The 18,260-nt window shown below is 37.3% G+C and overlaps 1 protein-coding gene and 1 non-coding gene across 18 annotated transcripts; one reads left to right on the top strand and one right to left on the bottom strand.

Annotated features, from left to right (window-relative positions):
- Positions 1-453: 453 nt before the first annotated feature.
- nurf-1 lies at positions 454-17,652 on the bottom strand (the record flags this gene model as incomplete). Of its 17 annotated transcripts, none has more annotated exons than NM_001026946.4 (25): positions 454-965; positions 1,014-1,144; positions 1,193-1,372; positions 1,423-1,844; positions 1,896-1,990; positions 4,667-4,830; positions 5,211-5,317; positions 5,751-5,897; positions 6,582-6,684; positions 7,009-7,106; positions 7,614-7,784; positions 7,834-8,307; positions 8,865-9,317; positions 9,416-9,743; positions 10,344-10,679; positions 11,143-11,274; positions 11,956-12,290; positions 12,333-12,557; positions 12,611-13,043; positions 13,358-13,679; positions 13,867-14,138; positions 15,519-15,781; positions 15,842-15,926; positions 16,025-16,681; positions 17,353-17,647. In NM_001026946.4, 25 exons carry the CDS (start codon positions 17,643-17,645, stop codon positions 607-609), a joined length of 6,585 nt encoding a protein of 2,194 aa, NP_001022117.2. The 17 variants fall into 17 exon arrangements, with proteins under 17 accessions (NP_001022117.2, NP_496995.3, NP_001022120.1 ...); NM_064594.9 differs by having other exon boundaries at positions 456-965; positions 4,667-4,839; positions 17,353-17,651; NM_001377899.3 differs by having other exon boundaries at positions 517-965; positions 4,667-4,839; positions 11,143-11,280; positions 17,353-17,651.
- mir-5595 lies at positions 8,736-8,800 on the top strand. Its single transcript, NR_131781.1, has one exon. It is a non-coding gene; the product is annotated as a pre-microRNA mir-5595 (primary transcript).
- Positions 17,653-18,260: the final 608 nt, after the last annotated feature.

Raw genomic sequence — 18,260 nt, 5'->3', positions numbered from 1 at the left:
GTAAAAATTATGCATTTTATTGTTAGATTTGAGTTTTTATTGAAAAACTAAGCTAAAATCGGGGAAATTTAGCAGCAATTAATGTTTCAGAGTACAGTACTCTTTAAAGGTGTGCACCTTATCGCATTAAAAAATGTAGTTTCGTGACCAATTTTTGAAACCAAAGTGCAATCGCGCTCCAATTCCAACGGAAACCAAGGCGGCAAAACTGCAAATTCAAACGCTTTCAATACATTTTTCGTCGATTTTGCCGCTTTTTGTTCTTTCCTAAAAATTATAAAAAATTATGCAAAATTATGCGATTTTTGCACCAAAAATACGGCACCCGGTCTCGACACAATTTTTTTTTTGTTAAATAAACGGGTGTGCGCCTTTAAAGAGTGTTGTAATTAAAAATTATAGTTTGAGTCAAAAATTGCTCCATTCGATTATTTGTCATGAATTTTCACATAAAGCGGAACGTTTTTATTTAGCCGTGAACCTGTGCTTTAAACATTTTTCATTGAAAATCGAAAAGAAATTTTATTCTTACAAAACATTGTCAACGTAACAAGTGAAAAGTCACTGTGTGACTACGAAAAACATAAAAAAACAAGAGGAAAAATCTCAAAAATCATAAAGTCTCATAAGATTCGCATCCAGTGGCAACAGCTGATCCGAATCGATATCCAACGAGTCGACAGTTCGCTGGCTTTCCGACTGGACACGCTTTCTGATAGAACTCATCGGGTCCTGTTGTTGAGCAGTAGCTAGAAGAAGCATCTGTTGACGGGCGGTCATTTGCTCGCGAACGTCTATCAACTTTTTGTCGAACACTTCCTGCATCGTTTCGGCGCACTTGAATACAGCATTGCCCTTGGGATTGTAGGTTTTTGCATTTTCGAACATTTGATTCACGTCGTTCACAAATTGCGATAGATACAGGTATTCGGTGCGCTCAACCTTTTTTGTTATTGTTGAGAGATCTGAAAAATTTCAAATGCAAAGTTTGACGACGTTTCGGAAATACTAACCCATAGGCTTCTTGATGAATTTCTCATAATCTGGGAACTCATTCAAATCTACTGGGTTCCTGAATGGTGTGCTCATACGGTGTTCGAGGAGAAGCTCGAGGAGCTCAAAGACATGAGTATAGTCGGCGCGTCTGAAATTTTTCCGAAAAACTGAAAATTCTAACAATGTGTGAACTCACGTTAATTGCACACTAACACGACTCGAACCCGACACATCTGACGCTTCCGACTCGTAGCCTTCAGCCTCTCGAGTGCATGCCGGGCAGTTGTAATCGGCGGCCTGCTCGGCTTCGGCACGTGTTGTCCCAACGCATTCCGGGTGAAACCACCCTTGACAGCTGTCACACCCAACGTAGAATCTGCAAATTTACCTGAATTATTCTCTTATTTCTATGCCAACAAAACTCACTTTGTATCATCATATGGCTTCTGACAGACACAGTACAACGCCGGCTGATCCTTGACTCTCTCCTGCTCCTCAATACATTCCTCACAGCTCCAGTGCTCCAAACCCAAAATAGTTTGCTCGGCGACTCCAACACAGTCGCCATGGTACCAACGAGCGCACAGCTCGCACTGAATATACAGCTTCGACGCGTCGAAAATCTTCTGACAGGTGCAATGCTCAATGGATAGGTTTATGTCGTGTGGTGTCGCGGATCCTGGAGTGTGGAACGCCACGTGGGACGCTGGCGGCTCCGAAGTACGACGCTCTTTTGACTTTGGAGCCGTGGATTGGCTTTCCGGCTTGTCCCGATCATCTTCAGATTTTGAGAGATTCGCAGAAGTTCGGCGACGACGAGAAACGTTGGTGGCGATTGATTCCGTTGGCTGGAAAAATTTCAGGTCTCACTGGGAAAATCACTTTTTTCGAAATCTTACCTTCTGTTCCTTGACATAATCATAAGTATCTCCGCCCAGAGTGATATCAGCCGGATTTATGACTTCCTTTTTCACCTCAGCTTTTGGTTTGGCCGCTGAAAATTAAAAAGTTAAAATTGATAAGAATAAAACAGTCAAGTTTTAGCTAAAATCTCAAACTTCTCCGTATCGCAGAGTAAATTTTCACCGTTTTATGATTATCATACCTTTCTTAGTCAAAAAAGGTACATTTTCGGTAGATGGGTGCAAAAATATTATCCAAACGGCAAATTTTGCGATTTTTGCCCTCTAAAACCACGGTCTCGACACGACAAATTTTTGTTAGATAAAAATGTTTTTGTGTGTCATTAGAGTGCTGTAGTTTTAAGCTTTTGCTGTTTTTTTTTGCACTCATCTACCAAAAGAATGCATAAAGTAACGAAAAAACACATAATAAACGACGCGATATGTTCAACAAACAGTGGTCGCCACAAATACGGAAAAGTTGGAACAAAATTTGTCTAAATATTTTTTCGAGGTTATCTAGAATCTTCCGCCTCTTAGAGTCGTCTAATAGGGCAAATTTTTCCAAAAATTTACCTAATTCAGAAATCTCTCTATCCGCACACCGTCTTCGCCGTCTTGGTCCCTTACCAATAGGCTCAACAGGCTTTTGGAATACAGTAATCTTTTTGATGGGCGTCGTTGTCTTATCAGACGACGTGCCAGGCTGCTCATTGAGCAGATACCCGAATGAGTTCCAATCCTGCTCGGCAGACTCAAATTTCGGGAGGACTTCAGCGAAATCGGAAATCTCAAGACTCGCATCTGCTTCCTGGTCCTGATAAGGACATGATAGGGTGAGATTGGAGAGTACGGTAGATGGGCAATATTGTGATGGTGCAGTGTAGGTTGCAGTAGGCAGAATAACAGTTCGGAGAACCATTTTTTCAAATTTTCAGATGGATAGGATCTAGAAATCTAGTTGGGAATAGCTTCCTGGCACACTTATATATTCTCCCGCGCGGGGGGCCTCGACCACCAGTTTTCTTCTCCGCGTTTCTCGAACATTCTGCGCGCTTCTTTCCGCGTCTCTCTCGTTTCTACGCCGTCTGCGTCTCTCGATTTACCATGCTCTTCGACGAATGTACGAGCAATCGGGCTGAATACGCGCAGATGTGTTGACCCGAGGAGAGGGAGACGGCATATACAATCGAAAGGGTGTTCTATGATGTCATTCTTTTCGCCTCTTCACAGCAGTGTAGTCTCTCGTCAAAAGGTGGGCGGAGTCTATATTCAAATCTGAGGTCGCGTGACTCATTCAATTATGCTTCGTGGTACAGACACCCGGAGTCCACGTGATGAATGGATGTGATCGGCGAAGATGGACATATATCACTACTAAAGCTTATCTTCCCAAAAAGTTCAAATTTTAACGTATCGAGCTGTCTTAAATCATATTATCACCACGAAAAATGTAAAAGTCGGTAACAGTGCCTCTTTTGTCCAGATCCTTCGCTCTGGACGGGGAAACGGCAGTTTTTTTTGCTCAGATGTAAAGTTCTGCAATTTTCGCCCCGAAAATACGGTACCCGGTCCCATTTTCAGATATAGAACTACAGTCCTACTCAAAGACGAACGCAATTTTTCGTCTGAAAAATGGGTCGTTGTCGAGACTACCATATTTGGGAAAAAAATCGTAGGCGAGTTACTGTGCACAGGAAGTTGTAGTGATTTGAAAGCTAAGACCAGAACTCTGATTTGGACTTGGCCAGAAACTTGCAGACTAAGTTAAAACTCATTCACCTGGCAGAAAAAAGACGTGTAGGGCCTTCATAGATTAAAAACGGATACAGATCCTCGTATATCGGCTTTGCACCAGTGAACGAAATTGTAGATGTTACACGTCGAAATACTTCTAAGCTCTCTAAGCTCTACAGTTCCCTCAAAATATAATTCACGATCGGAATGATTCATCAAATTAAGCTTCAACCCACTATATTAGACCGATAAAGACACGTGAAAGACCACAGAAAAGTGTCACATGTTGGGCTTTTGGTCAACAATAAGAGACTGTAGACAAATATGGACGAACGCTTACGTCGTGGCACAAAGGAAACCGAAAACGAGTGTGATGTGTGAACTAAAAGGGCGAATTTTTGACAAGAAAAATAACATATTTCAATAGTTTCTAAAAAAGCCTGATAAGAAAAGTGCTGGAGCAGAATTTTTGAATAAAAATTATTTAATTCGAATGAGAAAGAGAAAGAGGTAACAGTGCAGTATTTCATAGAGTCCTAAGAAATTTAATTTTTGCACTTTTGACAAATTTAATGGAATCTACGAGCAAGCAAACATTTTGGAAGTTTTTTGAAACATTTTATATTTTTGAAAAAAATTAGGCACCATGGATTCAAGATCTTGTGGAATTCTGGATCTACGTTTTCCGGATCTGGCACCGTGCCAACGCATGAAACTCAATTTTTCTCGAAGTAAAATCTGACAACGATGCCCCGGTACAACACACGACGTGTGTTGTTTAGCGTGTTTTCCAGAAGAAAATTTCAAAAAACCACGTTTTTCTTCGAGAAAAATAATAAGCGTTGGCACGGTGCCAGATCGAGAAGATCCGGATTTCGACAAATTCTTGAATCCGTGGCGCCACAAACATTTTGGAAGGATTTAAAAATTTTTATTAATTTGAAAAAAAATGTGAACATTTTTTCAATTTTTCGGGAAAACCCTTTTTTTAATACATTTTTAATAAAAAATCACTTTCTCGAAAAACTCACCCCGATGCGGTCTAGCTCTCGCCTTTCTCCACGGTGTCAGCAATCCGCACTGCTGTTCAGCTTCGTTCTCCATTCTAGTTCGGCGCTTGTTGATCTCCTTCTTGAGACGTTCCATGTGATCCGTGATGAGCAGTTCACGTTGGTTCATTCGAAATTTTCGAAGACTGAACATTCTAGTGAAATTTTTTTTTCTTATTCATCTGGCATTTATGTTAATTTTCAGGCTGTTTTCGGATTTTTTTTTTCGAATTAAATCAAAAAATCGAATTTTTGGATTTTTTTCTGAAGAAAATTGAAAAAATTTGCCATTTTTAATTTAAAAAAATCACTATTTATATTTTCCGAAAAAAATGTTTTTCTTAATTTTTGACTTTTTTCTAATTTTGATAAATTCTTTTTTAAATTTAAAATTTCTCGTTTTTTCCTGAGAAAATCGAACATTTCTGATTTTTTTTCTAGAAAACGACAAAAGGCTAATATTTTCTCCTAAAATTTTTCTTTTCCGATTTCTTTTTTTTAATTAGTTTTTCTGTAAAAAGCCTACTGCATTTTATCCGAATCATTCTTCTGTCTGGCTCGTTTTACGTGTGTCTTTGACCATCCGTACTGTCGATCCCAACGGCATACCTGACTGAACATCACATCCAAAACCTGGAAAGAATTTCAATTTTTGTGGAATTTTTTTTTTCGAATTTTCTATTTAGAAAAAATTATTTTCTCAATTTTTCACAATATCCTGTCATTTCTCTATTTTTCAGATTTTTTTTTAACATTTCCTACTAAAATCAGCATACTTTTTGGTAAAACTATAGTTTTACCTTCAGAAAATCTTTTTTTTTGATATTCCCATTTTCAAAAAAAATGGAACGATTCTTAATTTTCTCAAAATGCCAAAAACAACAAATTTGGTTTTTCATGAAAAAAGTGTATAATTAAAATGTTATCGACTTTTTGAAAAATTTTGCACAAATTTTTCATTTAAGTCAGTTTTTCCTACAAAAATCAGCGTATTTTTGAAAAATGCACCATTTTCTCGTTTTTTTAAAAATTATTTTTTTTTCAAATTTTCTTTTACAATTCGCACCTGCTTGATAACCTTATCATCAGGCGAATCGTTGGAAGACGGTAGAAGATTGGAGACATATGGTGGAGCTCGTTGGGTGTCACCTGAAGACGTGATGGAACGAATCGGATTTCCAGAGGAGTCGTAGCCACTTGTTTTGTTTTCTTCCTGGAATAAATTTATTGAATGTTAATTGTTAATCTAGATTGTTGTATTTACTTTGATTTATTAGTAGGAAAATAAACTGGAGACTTTTTTGAAAATTTAGATATTTTTTTGTCTCGATCAAAAAAATTTAAAAAAAAACAAATTATTTGGCGTTTTAAAAAGTTTTCTTTACGGAAAAATGTTTGAAAAATTCACAAATTATGTTTCAATTCACAAAAAAAAAAAAGAAAACTCAATTAAAACAGCCGGAAAACGAATAATTCAGCCCTTTTAATTTTTTTTTCTCAAAAATGAAAAAAATTATTAAAAAATTTAGAAAAATGTCATAAATTTTTTAACAGTTATATTCGGTTTATAAACGAAACATTTTCAATTTTCCGATATTTTGAAACAGTGTTCTATTTTCAAATTTTTTTGAACATTTTTTTCCAGATTTTTCGGAAAATCCAAATTTCTTGGATTTTCCCTCAAATACATCGAAAATCGAAAAACGACACCCTTGATTGGGACTGTATTCTGTCATTTAGGACAAAAACCCACAGACGCTATCCACATTTGAATATGCGATAGAAAATCAAAATTGAATTTTCTTTCCTTTTTGAAAATTAATTAAGAATTTGTGCTCCGTTTTATAGTTTCTGGTAAACTTTTTATATTCTTTCCCAGCAATTATTCTGTGTGTACCTCTTGTCTCATCCACGCCTCCTCTCTTGCTATCGCCTCATTTATCTCTCGTTCCTCTTCTTCGTTGAATTCGAATGGAAGGAATGTGGGTTTTGTCTGCATCCTGAACAGAAAAAACTTAATAAAACGCATATTGTGATTCCCCAAAATTTTGTATGGTTTTTAAAGGCGCACGGATTTATTCATATGGGCCTCGACGCAAAAAAAACAATTATGATAGTTTTTAAAAATTAGCAAAAAAACGATCTAATTTCATAGTTTTAATCAAATTTTGTAGTTTTCTTTTCATTATCTACTGTTTTAAATCAGTTTTTAAAGTCAAAATAAACGTTTTTTTTTCATTAAAATTGACATATCTCGCTCGAACTTTTCTGCGCGCCGTGCGCCTGAAAGCAAAAAAATTCAGATTTCTCTTAGGTCACCATACATAAATTTCGAAGTATCCAAATATCCTCTGCTCGCCATGAAATCCCTGTACGTCGTCACTTTTTGCTTCTGTCGTCCGGCGAGTAGTCGTCGATGTTCCTGTAGATTCCAGCTCATTTCCAAAAATGTTTTTTTTTTTCAATTTTTGTTTTTTTTTTTTGAAAACAAAGTCGACTGATTTCGCAGTTTCTACCTGCAAGTGCCTGAAAATTCTTAAACTGTTTCTACAACTATATCAGGGTTATCTTATTCGTTTATTCAAAAAGTTGAAACATATATAAAAACAAATAGACATGAAATACGGGAAAAATTAAGGAAAATTTGGGGTTTTTTTTCAGGATAAAATCAATTTTAAGTTTCAAAAAAATTTTGCGTTAAAAAAAAAGATCGAGGACATTCGAAAACCCGAAAATTATAGAGATTTAGAAGTATGAGGTGAGAGAGAGGTTTTGTCAAATTTGGAGCCGTTTGGGGAACCTCTATTGTTGCTCATCTGGCACTTGCTCAGTTGTGGTGGAAACTGCGAAACCAGTCGCGTCATCAGGCATGTCATAGTGAGCCTGGAACTTTTTTTGGGATATAATTTTTTGAGAAAGAAACCCTTACCGGGTTATGTTGTTGCTGTTGCTGCACCATTTGCATAGTCAATCCGCCACGCGGCCCTCCACGAGACGACACTTTTGGAGGATTTACATTTGGTGTACCGGAGTTTCCGCCTTGAAGCACGTAGCGAACTTGTTGGCCTGGTGGTGGTGTCCCTTGATCATCCATATATTCCTGAAAATTAGAAAACTAATTTATAGGAAAGAAATTTCGAAAAATAAACCATTGCTCGTGGTCCTGATGCTTGTACAACACGCCTCATAACTTGATGATCTTGTTGACGAGGCGCTCCGCCATTTGCATTCGGAATTCGCACAACTCGTGTGCCTGGAGTTGCCGTATACAACTGGCGTTGTTGAACAGCCGTGGGTTGTCGATAAGGCACGACTCGCTGTCCAGTCGAAATAACCGTTCCCGGAGGAAACTGACCCGGTTTTAAAACCATTTTTTGTGTTCCGTCCGATGCTTTCATGAGGATCACGTTGTGTTTGACGCCGCCAGGTTGAGTAGTACGGATCATCTGGGCCGGCGTGGAGTAAACCGGGCGACTTTGCGGATGTTGCTGTTGGGCTCTTTGTGCATCAAAATTGCTTGTTGGATCGTAGCGCGGAATGACTGGCGGTTGTTCGTCTCCGTCATTGTCCGGAATCGCCGCTTCGGTGACACGGCGCATCTCGGTTGTTGATTCCCCAAACGGCTGAAAAATATATAATTATTTAATTCAGAGACAATGCAATCTTGCCAAGATTCCATAACAATAAAACAATATAAATTTCGCAACAACTCTGTATTTACGGTGAACTTCGCATTTTAGAAGATTTAAATCACTTTTCCAGAATTTAAAGGATGATTCAATGTTATTTTTTACTTATTTTTTAAAAGAAAAATCAATAAAAAACACGCTGGAAAGCTTGAGAAACAGTGTAAATTAACCACGTGACTGCTGAACAAATGCAAACTTTCAACAAGCGCCGCACACGCGTCGCGTCTCAGCGGAGCGCACTTGCATTTTTCAACAAAGGAGACGCTATTTAATGTGTATTTATGTGGCATAATTATATTATGTTACCTGTTCATGGAATAATGAGAAAAATCGCCACATTTTACACGCAAAAAACACCTGCGTCTCTTTTTTCTCGCATGCCATCTCAAAACATCGATGGCGAGAGAGCGTGTGGAGAAGAGAGACGCAGGCGTCTCCGAAGTTCTCATGAAATCATGAACACGTAATTGATATTATTATTATAAAATTACCCTTTGAAGAGCTGCACGATTTTGTGGCAGTCTTTGGTGCATCTGAACAGACGGATTCCGGCCACCTCCTCTCATTGTTCCGTCCATAAAATGATATCCGTTGGTCAATCTTCGCACAGCTGGCTGCTGCTGCTGCCGTTGTAGCTGGTACTGTTGGCGATTCAGAGCCTGTGGATACGGCGTCGAATTCGTATTAACTGTGCTTTTGTTCCCCGGGGTCATCATAACAGCTCGCACAACTCCATCAGCTCCAGCAGCAGCTCGAAGTTGCGGCGTGGTTGGAATTGTGGCGACAGGTCTTGATTGAAAATTGAACGGAGACGTTGTAGGTTTCCGGGGCAGTTGATTGTAGCCCGCTTGGCGTATGATATTTGGTTGAGGTTGATGATATCCTGGAGGTGGTGTTGAAGCGTAGCCGTGGGCTTGTGGCGAGACGGAGGAGGAATTGTTGTACTGGAAAAAAGACATTTTTCTTCACATAAAAAACCCAAAATAGTCTATAAAACATTTTTTACAGTGTTTTTCCGAATTTCAGCATATTTCGGTCTAACCTTTTCCAAAAATCCTCTCTCATTCCCATTAGGTCGTCGTTGTTGTTGCGATCCCAAGTATGGCACGTTATTTCTCTCTGACGGAATAAGTGAGTGCATTGGAACTGGTATACGCGCCACTGATCTCTGCTGCTGTTGCTGAATCCGTCGCCGCTCCTCGTCTTCTTTGGCTTTCTGTGCTTTCCTTGTCGCTTCCAACTTCCGTTTCGCAGTTTTTTCAGCTTCCGCTCGGATCCATTTCCAGTAGTCCTTGATTTCGAACACCTTCAACGTAACACCATCCACCCATTCTCTGCGAATTGCGGTAGCTCGCCGATTGTCAAGAGATCTGGAAATGTTTCTTTCAGAAAAATTATTACCAAAATCTTCAAATTCGCTCCCGATTCCGAAATGTGAAAAGTTCAAAAAAAAATCTATGATTTTATATTTCAGAGACATTCTCATTGAAGCGCGCCGTGTTGTGCCCATTCACGATATTTTTCAGCGAGTTTCCTTCATTTTTTTTCGGGTTTTTTTTGTGATATTTTCTTTTTTTCGTGTCAATTGAGCATTTTATTATCTAAAAAATAACAAAAAATTCCTGAAATTCGGGAATTCGCGAGTTTTTTTCAAAAAAAAACCATAAAAAATGAAGGTAACTCGTTGAAAAAATCTCGTAAATCGACACAGCACGGCGCACTACGAGCGATGTTAAGCTGATATACAAAATTCGGGTTTTTTTTAAACTTTAAACATTATTCGGAATTAGGGGGTTAATTTTTCAAATGGGAAATCGAAAATTTTAATTTTTCGAAAAATAGCTTTTCAGGAGAAAAATATGTTTCCTCATGTTTTTTCTCTTTTACTTTTCGATTATCTCTGAGAAAACCGGAAAGCGTTTTTACTTTTTTTCGGGTAATTTCCGAATTTCAAAGATAGAAACTCATGCCTCTGCGGTCGCTTTTTTCTCGCACTCGACGATCTATGTGAGAATTCCGAAGATCCTCCTCGATTCCTCGAGAGCCACGATTCATCCTCTTCTTCCGGCTCGTCATACAATGGGATAATTTCGATTTCCATCTCATATCGCTCGTATTGTCCATATGGTGGCATTTCTTTGTGCCGAATGATTCGGCGTCGTTCATCGTGACTTGGTGTATCAATGACGACACGACGATCCGGATGAGTGTCGTCTGGATCAAATTCGTTGAATTTGATGGAGGACCAAATGATTTTTAGTTGAAGAGCCACCGCGTGAAGGCTACGAGCGTTCAGCGTTTGCCATCTGAAAAATAGAATTGAATATGTTTGAAAATGCAAAAAAAGAGGCAGACTTTAGGCAGGCGTCAGGCCCTCAAACCGCCTCCCTACCATGGAAACCCTACTTTTTGATTACAAATGTTTGATTTCGTCTAGAAGAAACAAATTGTTAAACAGTTTTAATTCGAGTTTTCGACCATGTCATAACTTTAGCCCTAAAAAATGTGCCAAAAATTTTCGACTTTTATATTTCAACTGTGTTTTAATTATTTTAGTTAAACCAGTGGTGGTCGGCAAACGGGCAAATTGCCGGACTTGCCTCAAAAAGTCTATTTGGAAATTTTACAAAACTTTCACTCAAAATTTTGAACATATGATTTTCACTTTTCGAAATTTTTATTTTTTTCCCGAACGTCGATTTTTTTTTCTAAAATTCCTTCTGACTTTTCTTCTGCAACAGTTGATAAAAAACGTTTAAAAAAACGTACTTCCAACACAAATCCAGAGTTGGTCGAGGTGCCGGATAAGGCCATATTAGCAAATTGCTCTTTATACCAGCTGAGAATCCTGGCATATACACCTGTTGGCATCCACCGCCCATAATCATTTGACGAAGTATTCTGGAACTGCAGATTTTGAGAAAATTGTTTAATTTGTATAGAGAAACATTTAGGAATTTTCGGGAGAAAATATAGTTTTTTGGTTTTTCGGCCAAAAAAAAAACTATGAGAAATTTGGTCGGCAAATTTAGAGCATTTCAATTTTGTTATTATAAAAAACACTGAAAAATCTAAAATTTTCCACGATTTTCGTAGGAAACTGTCTAATTTCAATATTATCAAAAAAAATTACCGGAACCATTTTTTCTATTTCTAAAGTATTTTTTTAATGACGATCAGAAAAAAAATTTTTTGAAAAAATTGGAAAATATTATGTTATTTCACACTTTCTCAAAAAAACTCCGCCTTGCGCTTCTTTGCACTTTTTTTTGTTGGAAAAATGTGTAAAAATTGAAAATTAAAATTGTTTGCATTTTTTTTACTTTGTCGAAAATTTTCGCTTTTAAGATTCTTTTTGCGCCTTTTTTTAATTGTGAAAAATTGATGATATTCAGTTTTCCTCTACTTTTTGAACAATTTGTATAGAAAAAAAAGATGTTGCGTGTTTTTCGCGTTTTTCCCAATTTTTCACAAAATGCTCGCATGTTCGCTTTTTTCTTAATTTCGAAAGAATGTGTAAAAATTGGAAATTTTTAGTTTTCCGCTTCTTTTCGTACTTTTTTTGATGATAAACTCTCCTACTTTTTCTGCAAAACAAAAATGCTTTTTCCTCCTCGTTTCGTCGAAAAAGTCTGAATTTCTGGTATCGGCCATGCTTTTTCTTCGCCCAAAACTCCGCTTTCCTCTAATTTTCGCTCATCGTGTGCCTGTTTAGCACTGACTAGATAACCATTTCGGCACATTGGTGAATAGCATTTCCGGTTGGGATTTGATCGGCAAGATGGCGAATAACACCCATTTGTGAGCTCAAATGTTGGTTTTTTCGAGCTTTTTCCACCACTTCGCTGTCGTTTTTTAGTTATTTTGCTGACCAGCAGCTCAAGTCGACGAGCTTTCCGGTTCGAAACGCTTTCAGTCTGAAAATATTTCATTTTTTTGGAAAACTTTTAATCTCCAACCTTTATCTCCTCAACAGTGACCGCCAGCGGTAACTTCGGTGATTCGGGAACTTGGATCCATTTTTCCACGTATTTCGCCGCCACCCACGCCCAACCACCCATCGATCCTTTTCCAGCGTTCCGATAAGTCTCTCCACGCTGTCGAAGTATATAGGTGTTCGGCCATTTCGGTTTCATGTAGTTCACTCGGACAAAACTATCATCAAGATCTTTGGTAAGGGCGTCCTGAACCACAATTTCTTGTTTCACTTTTTTTTCTAAAAAAATTGTTTACTAACCGCGTCAATCTTCTTGAGCCTCTGTTGCTCTTTCATAAAATTCTCCCTCTGATCTACAGTAATCCTTTCCAGTCGAGTTTGTCCCAATCCATTCCACCATTGCGGCATGAATATTGTCTTTCGAACGGCACAATCCAGTTTGAGAAGACATGTGACAAGCTTCTTGTAGTCATCAGCCACAGAAACTTCCAGATCGAAACCTTTGGCGAATTCAGGCCATTTCCTATGCATCAAATCTATCGGGATGTTCTTGATGACTTGTTGTAGCGTCCACATGATGAACTTGCAATGGAGGCTCGCGTCTCCGTAGAATTGCCGATTTTTCGCCACAACCCAATCGAAATTGTCGATTTGAGCGAATTTTGACGCCATATACTTCTTTTTATCCGCCGCCTTTTTCCGGGTTAGGAAGCTCTCAGACATCTCGTTTCGACTGCAATAATAAAAATTTTAGAAATAATTTAAACAAGTACATTTACAGATAATTGCTTTGAATTCTAAAAAATTTCGGTATTTTTCTAATTGGTCAAAAATTAAATTTAGAGAGAAAAATGGCAAAGAAAAAAGTTTTTATGAAACGTTTTATTTTAAAAGAAAATATAATATGTCACTTTTTTTGAAATTTAGCAAAGTTGAAGTAGACATTTTGAAAAGTTAGATTTTTAAAATTAATTCTTCTTCGATCATTCCAGTTAGTTTTTATTGTTTTTCCAAGAAATTTTTCAAATTAAATCAATTAAAGCTTACCTATAATAATTATAATACGTCATAAATGTCTGATCATTCCCCTCATCTCCCATCCGCCAGAGGTTTGCACTCGGGGCATCAAAGTTGTCCGAAATATCGACAAACTGTTCGACGAGCTCCTCTTGCGTCGCCCCACCACTCCAAAACGTGTTGATCAGTTTCGCATCGAAAATTCCAATCATTGATTCGGGCAGAATGGAATCTTCGACAAATTGAACACATTTCACTGGCGACTGTCCTTCGACGGGCTCTTCCAGCTTGACTTCTTGCTTCACCTGTCCCTTTTGAGCACAGTCCCGAAGAATTGATGCCATTCGTTTCACTGTAATAGTTTCGTTGATTAATCTGAGAGGTTCCACGGATTCAAGATCTGGTGGGATCTACGATTTCCAGATCTGGCACCGTACCAACTGCGATTTTTTTTTAGAAAAAATGCGTTGGCATCGAGCCAGATCTTGAATCTGTGATGCCTCTAATCTGAGGCTAACGGTCCATAATTATAAACTAACTGCTATCCCTATGAAGATAAATCTGCGGAGTCGTGGCTTCAGCAAAATCATATCCGATCAATTGCCGTTTCACCATCGTCTCCAATGCAGCTTCTCTCCGTTCTGACGTCATCTCCACTGTCAAAGCCATTTGCTCCAAAAACTCGTCGATTCGAAGGCGAATCGTATCACAAAGATCCTTTTCGTAATACGTTCGATCAAGTTTTTGAAGGAGTTGGTAGAGTTGTGGAACTGTTGAATAGTAGTAAAGTTCCGTTTCATCAAGGGATTGACTGCAATTATTGAATATTAATTTTTTGCCAACAATAAAATAGTTAAAGGTGGGTTTTTGCCCTAACAATGACAGAATACAGTCCCGATATACCAAATACCGTATTTCCTCTATTAGTAAAAAATGTTATACCATGTCTGTAAGAGTTTTTTTTTTGATTTGTTGAAGGATTTTATACTGCAAATTTTGGAATCTCAAAAAATAGGACAGAAATATAGTGGTGAAAAACTATGAAAGGTGCCAAACTAATAGAGGCGGCAAAACTATTTTTCGATAGATAATTTTGATGCAATACTAATAGAGGTGCAAAACTATTAGAGACGCCTTACTAATAGAGGAAATACGGTATACCGTATATTCTCTATTAGTGCTGCATCTCCAGTAGTACTGCAGTCTCTGATAGTGCTGCATTCAAAAAGTGTAGGAAAATTAGTGCTGCAGTCTCTATTAGTGCTGCGTCCCTTTTTCAATTGGAAGAGTCACTAGTAGTTTCGGCATTTTGGGGAGTTGTTTTGCATATTTTTGATTATTTCTTTTTATTTACAAACATAATTGAATTATTGGGTCATTCTTGGTACGAAAGTTCATATTTTTTGATGAATTTCTGCTAAAAATAAGAGGTTTTGTGACTAACAACTAGTATTCTCTAATTGAAAATTGCCGTTTGAAGATTAATGCTGCAGTCTCCAGTAATACTGCAGTCTCTAATAGTGCTGCATTCAAGAAGGGTAGGAAAATTAGTGCTACATGCAGCACTAATAGAGAATATACGATAACTGTTAAAAAATTATAACATTTTTCTAATTTTTTTATGATTTTTTTTATTTTGAAAAAAAGGGCTGAATTATTTTTGTATTCCCGTGCGTAATGAGTGACGGCATTTCTTCCAGCTGTTTTAATTGGAGTTTCTTTATTTTTTCTTTGTTTTATAATTTGAAAATTTTGAACGTCAATTTTTCAGACACTTTTTTTCCGTAAAAAAACCTTTTAAAAATATCATATTATTTAGGCAAATTTTAGGCAAATTTTAGAATACTTATTCAAACATTAAATTGATGTGCCAAAAAAATTAAAGTTTGTCTAAAAATCGATAATTTGGCCTCTAAAAGTGTTCTGTCCGGAAAATGTCTGAAAAATCTACAAATATTAAAACAAAGAAAAAATGAAGAAAAACTAATCAAAACATCCGAAAAAGACGTCACTTATTTGCGCGACAATTCAAAAATAATTGAGCCCTTTTTATTTTTTCAAAATTGAAACAAATCATTAAAAAATTTAGAAAAATGTTATAATTTTTTACAGTTATATTTGGTATATAGGCACGATATTCTATCATTCAGGTAAAAAAAGCACAGACGCTACTCCACTTTAAAAAACTTACACAACAAGACGTCGAACAATGAACCAATAATATCGTCCATATCTATCCCTTCCGATTGGTTGAGATCTTAACGGTTCCCGGTCGACAGCTTCATCCGGCGGCAGTACACCACGAACTGCTGAATTCTTTTTACATATATTGCATACAAGAACCTCAGGAAATGGCTTCAGATGACTGCATTCCACGTGGAAAGCGGCTTCGCATTGAGTGCAACCTACTACACGTCCTGACGATTTACCGCAAACTCGGCAGTTTTCGTCGTTCTGAAAAAAAAAACATTTGAATTTCTTTCAGTTAAATTTTTTATATAACGAGAGTTTTACCTGGAATTTTCCAACATTATTCACAAGTTTCTTAAATTCCGACGAATATAAGAAACGGTAGCTCATGAAGAGAAGGACGACGAGTCTGAAAACATGCTTAATATTAAAAAAAAAACTAAAGTCTCTTTGTATACTGCGATTTTATTTAAAAAAAAAAGGATTTTTCTTAAAATTGAATCTTACTTTGCATCATATCCCACAAACGGATAATTATCGACATTAATAGCATCTCTAACAGACGCATCAGCAAACGGGTACGCCTCAATATATTGTCGTAGAATTTCAGCGTAGGTCAGTGTATCCATATGGTGAATCATTATATTTACAGAATTGTTCGTCTCGGTCACCGAGTAGTGCGTCTGCTCTTCATCGTCGGATTTCAGACAATTACGAAGCAAAGCCATATGGACTTCTGCCATAATACATGAGTTGTTGTGCGATATTAGTGCCGCGCAAAAGTCCTCAAAAGTGAAGGGTGTGATGCGGAGAGTTCGATGATAAGATCGGAGAATCTCGTAAATTTCAACAGCATCCATTATACTAGCCGTTGGAATCGGAATATCCTGACTAGATTCTGGTAGTTCGAGTTTTGGTAGACTTGCAGGATCTTCATCCAACCACGGACAATACTTGTTCTCCTCGTCGAGACCTTTTTCGATTTTAATATCTGTTAAATTCAACTCTTCCTCTTCCTCCTGAACAACCTGATCCTCATTTAGCATGAACTCATCGTCCGAAGATTCTTCTTCTTCTTCAGAATCCTCATCCATGTAGATAATGTCTTCTTCTTGGCGTTTTAGCGATTTGCGACGTGGTGGAGTTGGATTTTTTTTGGGTCGGCTGAAAATTGATGGAATTTATTTTTAATCTGAACAGGCAGATTTATATAGCTTCTAAATATTCTTAATTTTGCAAAATTGGGATTTTTCAGAAAAATTCCCAATTTTTTGGAAAAAAAATCCATGATTGTGAAAAAAAAATCTCAATTTTTGAGTAAAATTCCATTTTTCTGAAAACAAAATTTAATTTTTTTGCGGAACACTTTATTTTTGTTTTTCTTGATTATGCAAATTGTAGCCTCGTTTTCAGGCGTTTTTCCGCAAAACTATCATAAAAAGAATTTTGAATTTTCGATTTCTGAAAAAATGAGAAAAAATCAAGAAAACCCGAAAAATTGGCCGGAGAACGCAAGCATAGTTCCTTCGGAATTTGAATATTTGCAAAAATTCGAAACATTTTGCAGTTGTATTCGGTATTACCCAGGCGCGAAAATATGATCTCGAAACGACAAATTTTTGTACATCGCAAATGGGTTTGCATAGTTTTTCTTTAAATCTAAATAATTTGTTGTGAACGACGTGAAAAAGCGTATTATACGTTTTTTCGATTGAAAATTTGACGAAAGCGGAAATATCCTAAGAATTTGCGTTAAAACTTGAAAAAAGCATTTAATTGAAAATTATCTGAAATCAGCGGAATTTCTGAAATTATTTTTCTTCTTGATTTCTCACCCTCTAGCCTTCGAGGTACTCTTTGGTGCTGGTGTTGACGCAGGTGTAGATCTAACCGAGATCTCTTCAATCTTCACCTCCACCTCCTCGGCGTCTGATGGTGTTTCCCGTTGAGCCGCACGTTTTTTTGTTGGCGGTGGACTGTAACCGTCGTCAAAATAACGTTTCGGAAGTCGACTGCGGCGTGGACGAGATGATGATGTGGATTCTGATGGGTCTTCTGAATCGGCAATTGAAGAATTTCCGGATTCAGACGGATGCTTTCGCTTTGAACGGCCACGTGGTGGAGCCATCTGAAAAAATTTCGAAACTTTTCGAAAATCGATAAGCTTAAGAATGTTCGTCAAAAAATATTGAAAGCCTCGAAAGGAATAAATTTAAAATCAAATTAGAACACTGGTAATTGTGAAAAAGAGCTTGAAATCCAAGAAAAAAAGATTTTACGTCATCATATGGTCTTTGGAGGAAAATCAATAAAATTTGCGAGAAATGACAATCGGAATATAACATTATTAGATAAAAATACATTAAAAAAGGATCCAGGATTGGTAAACTACAGTACGAAATCTTAATTTTTGAAGCTGAAAAAATCGATAATGGGATAAAACTCATTTTCCAGCGGAAAATCGGCTTTTCTCAAGTGGAAACATAAAAAACAATGGGAAAAAAGGAAAAATAATAATTTTCCGAAATTTTCCTTCACTTTTCCGTCTAAATAATCAGTTTGGACACTTTTTTGAACGCGCCGCGCCGTAAATCGACTCAGTGCGAGAGGCACACCCTAAAGGCGCACACATTTATTTGCAATGGTCGCGACGAGACCTTGGCCCTCTTGACGCGGGAATTTGAGTTGGAATTTATCTTTGCTAATTTTGCTGTCGCATTTTTATTTATTTATCTTAGTTTTT

Source organism: Caenorhabditis elegans, chromosome II, assembly GCF_000002985.6.
Source record: "Caenorhabditis elegans chromosome II".
Taxonomy (NCBI): Eukaryota; Metazoa; Nematoda; class Chromadorea; order Rhabditida; family Rhabditidae; genus Caenorhabditis; species Caenorhabditis elegans.
The sequence above is the reverse complement of the archived record's forward strand: the minus strand, read 5'-3'. Positions and strand labels throughout refer to the sequence as shown.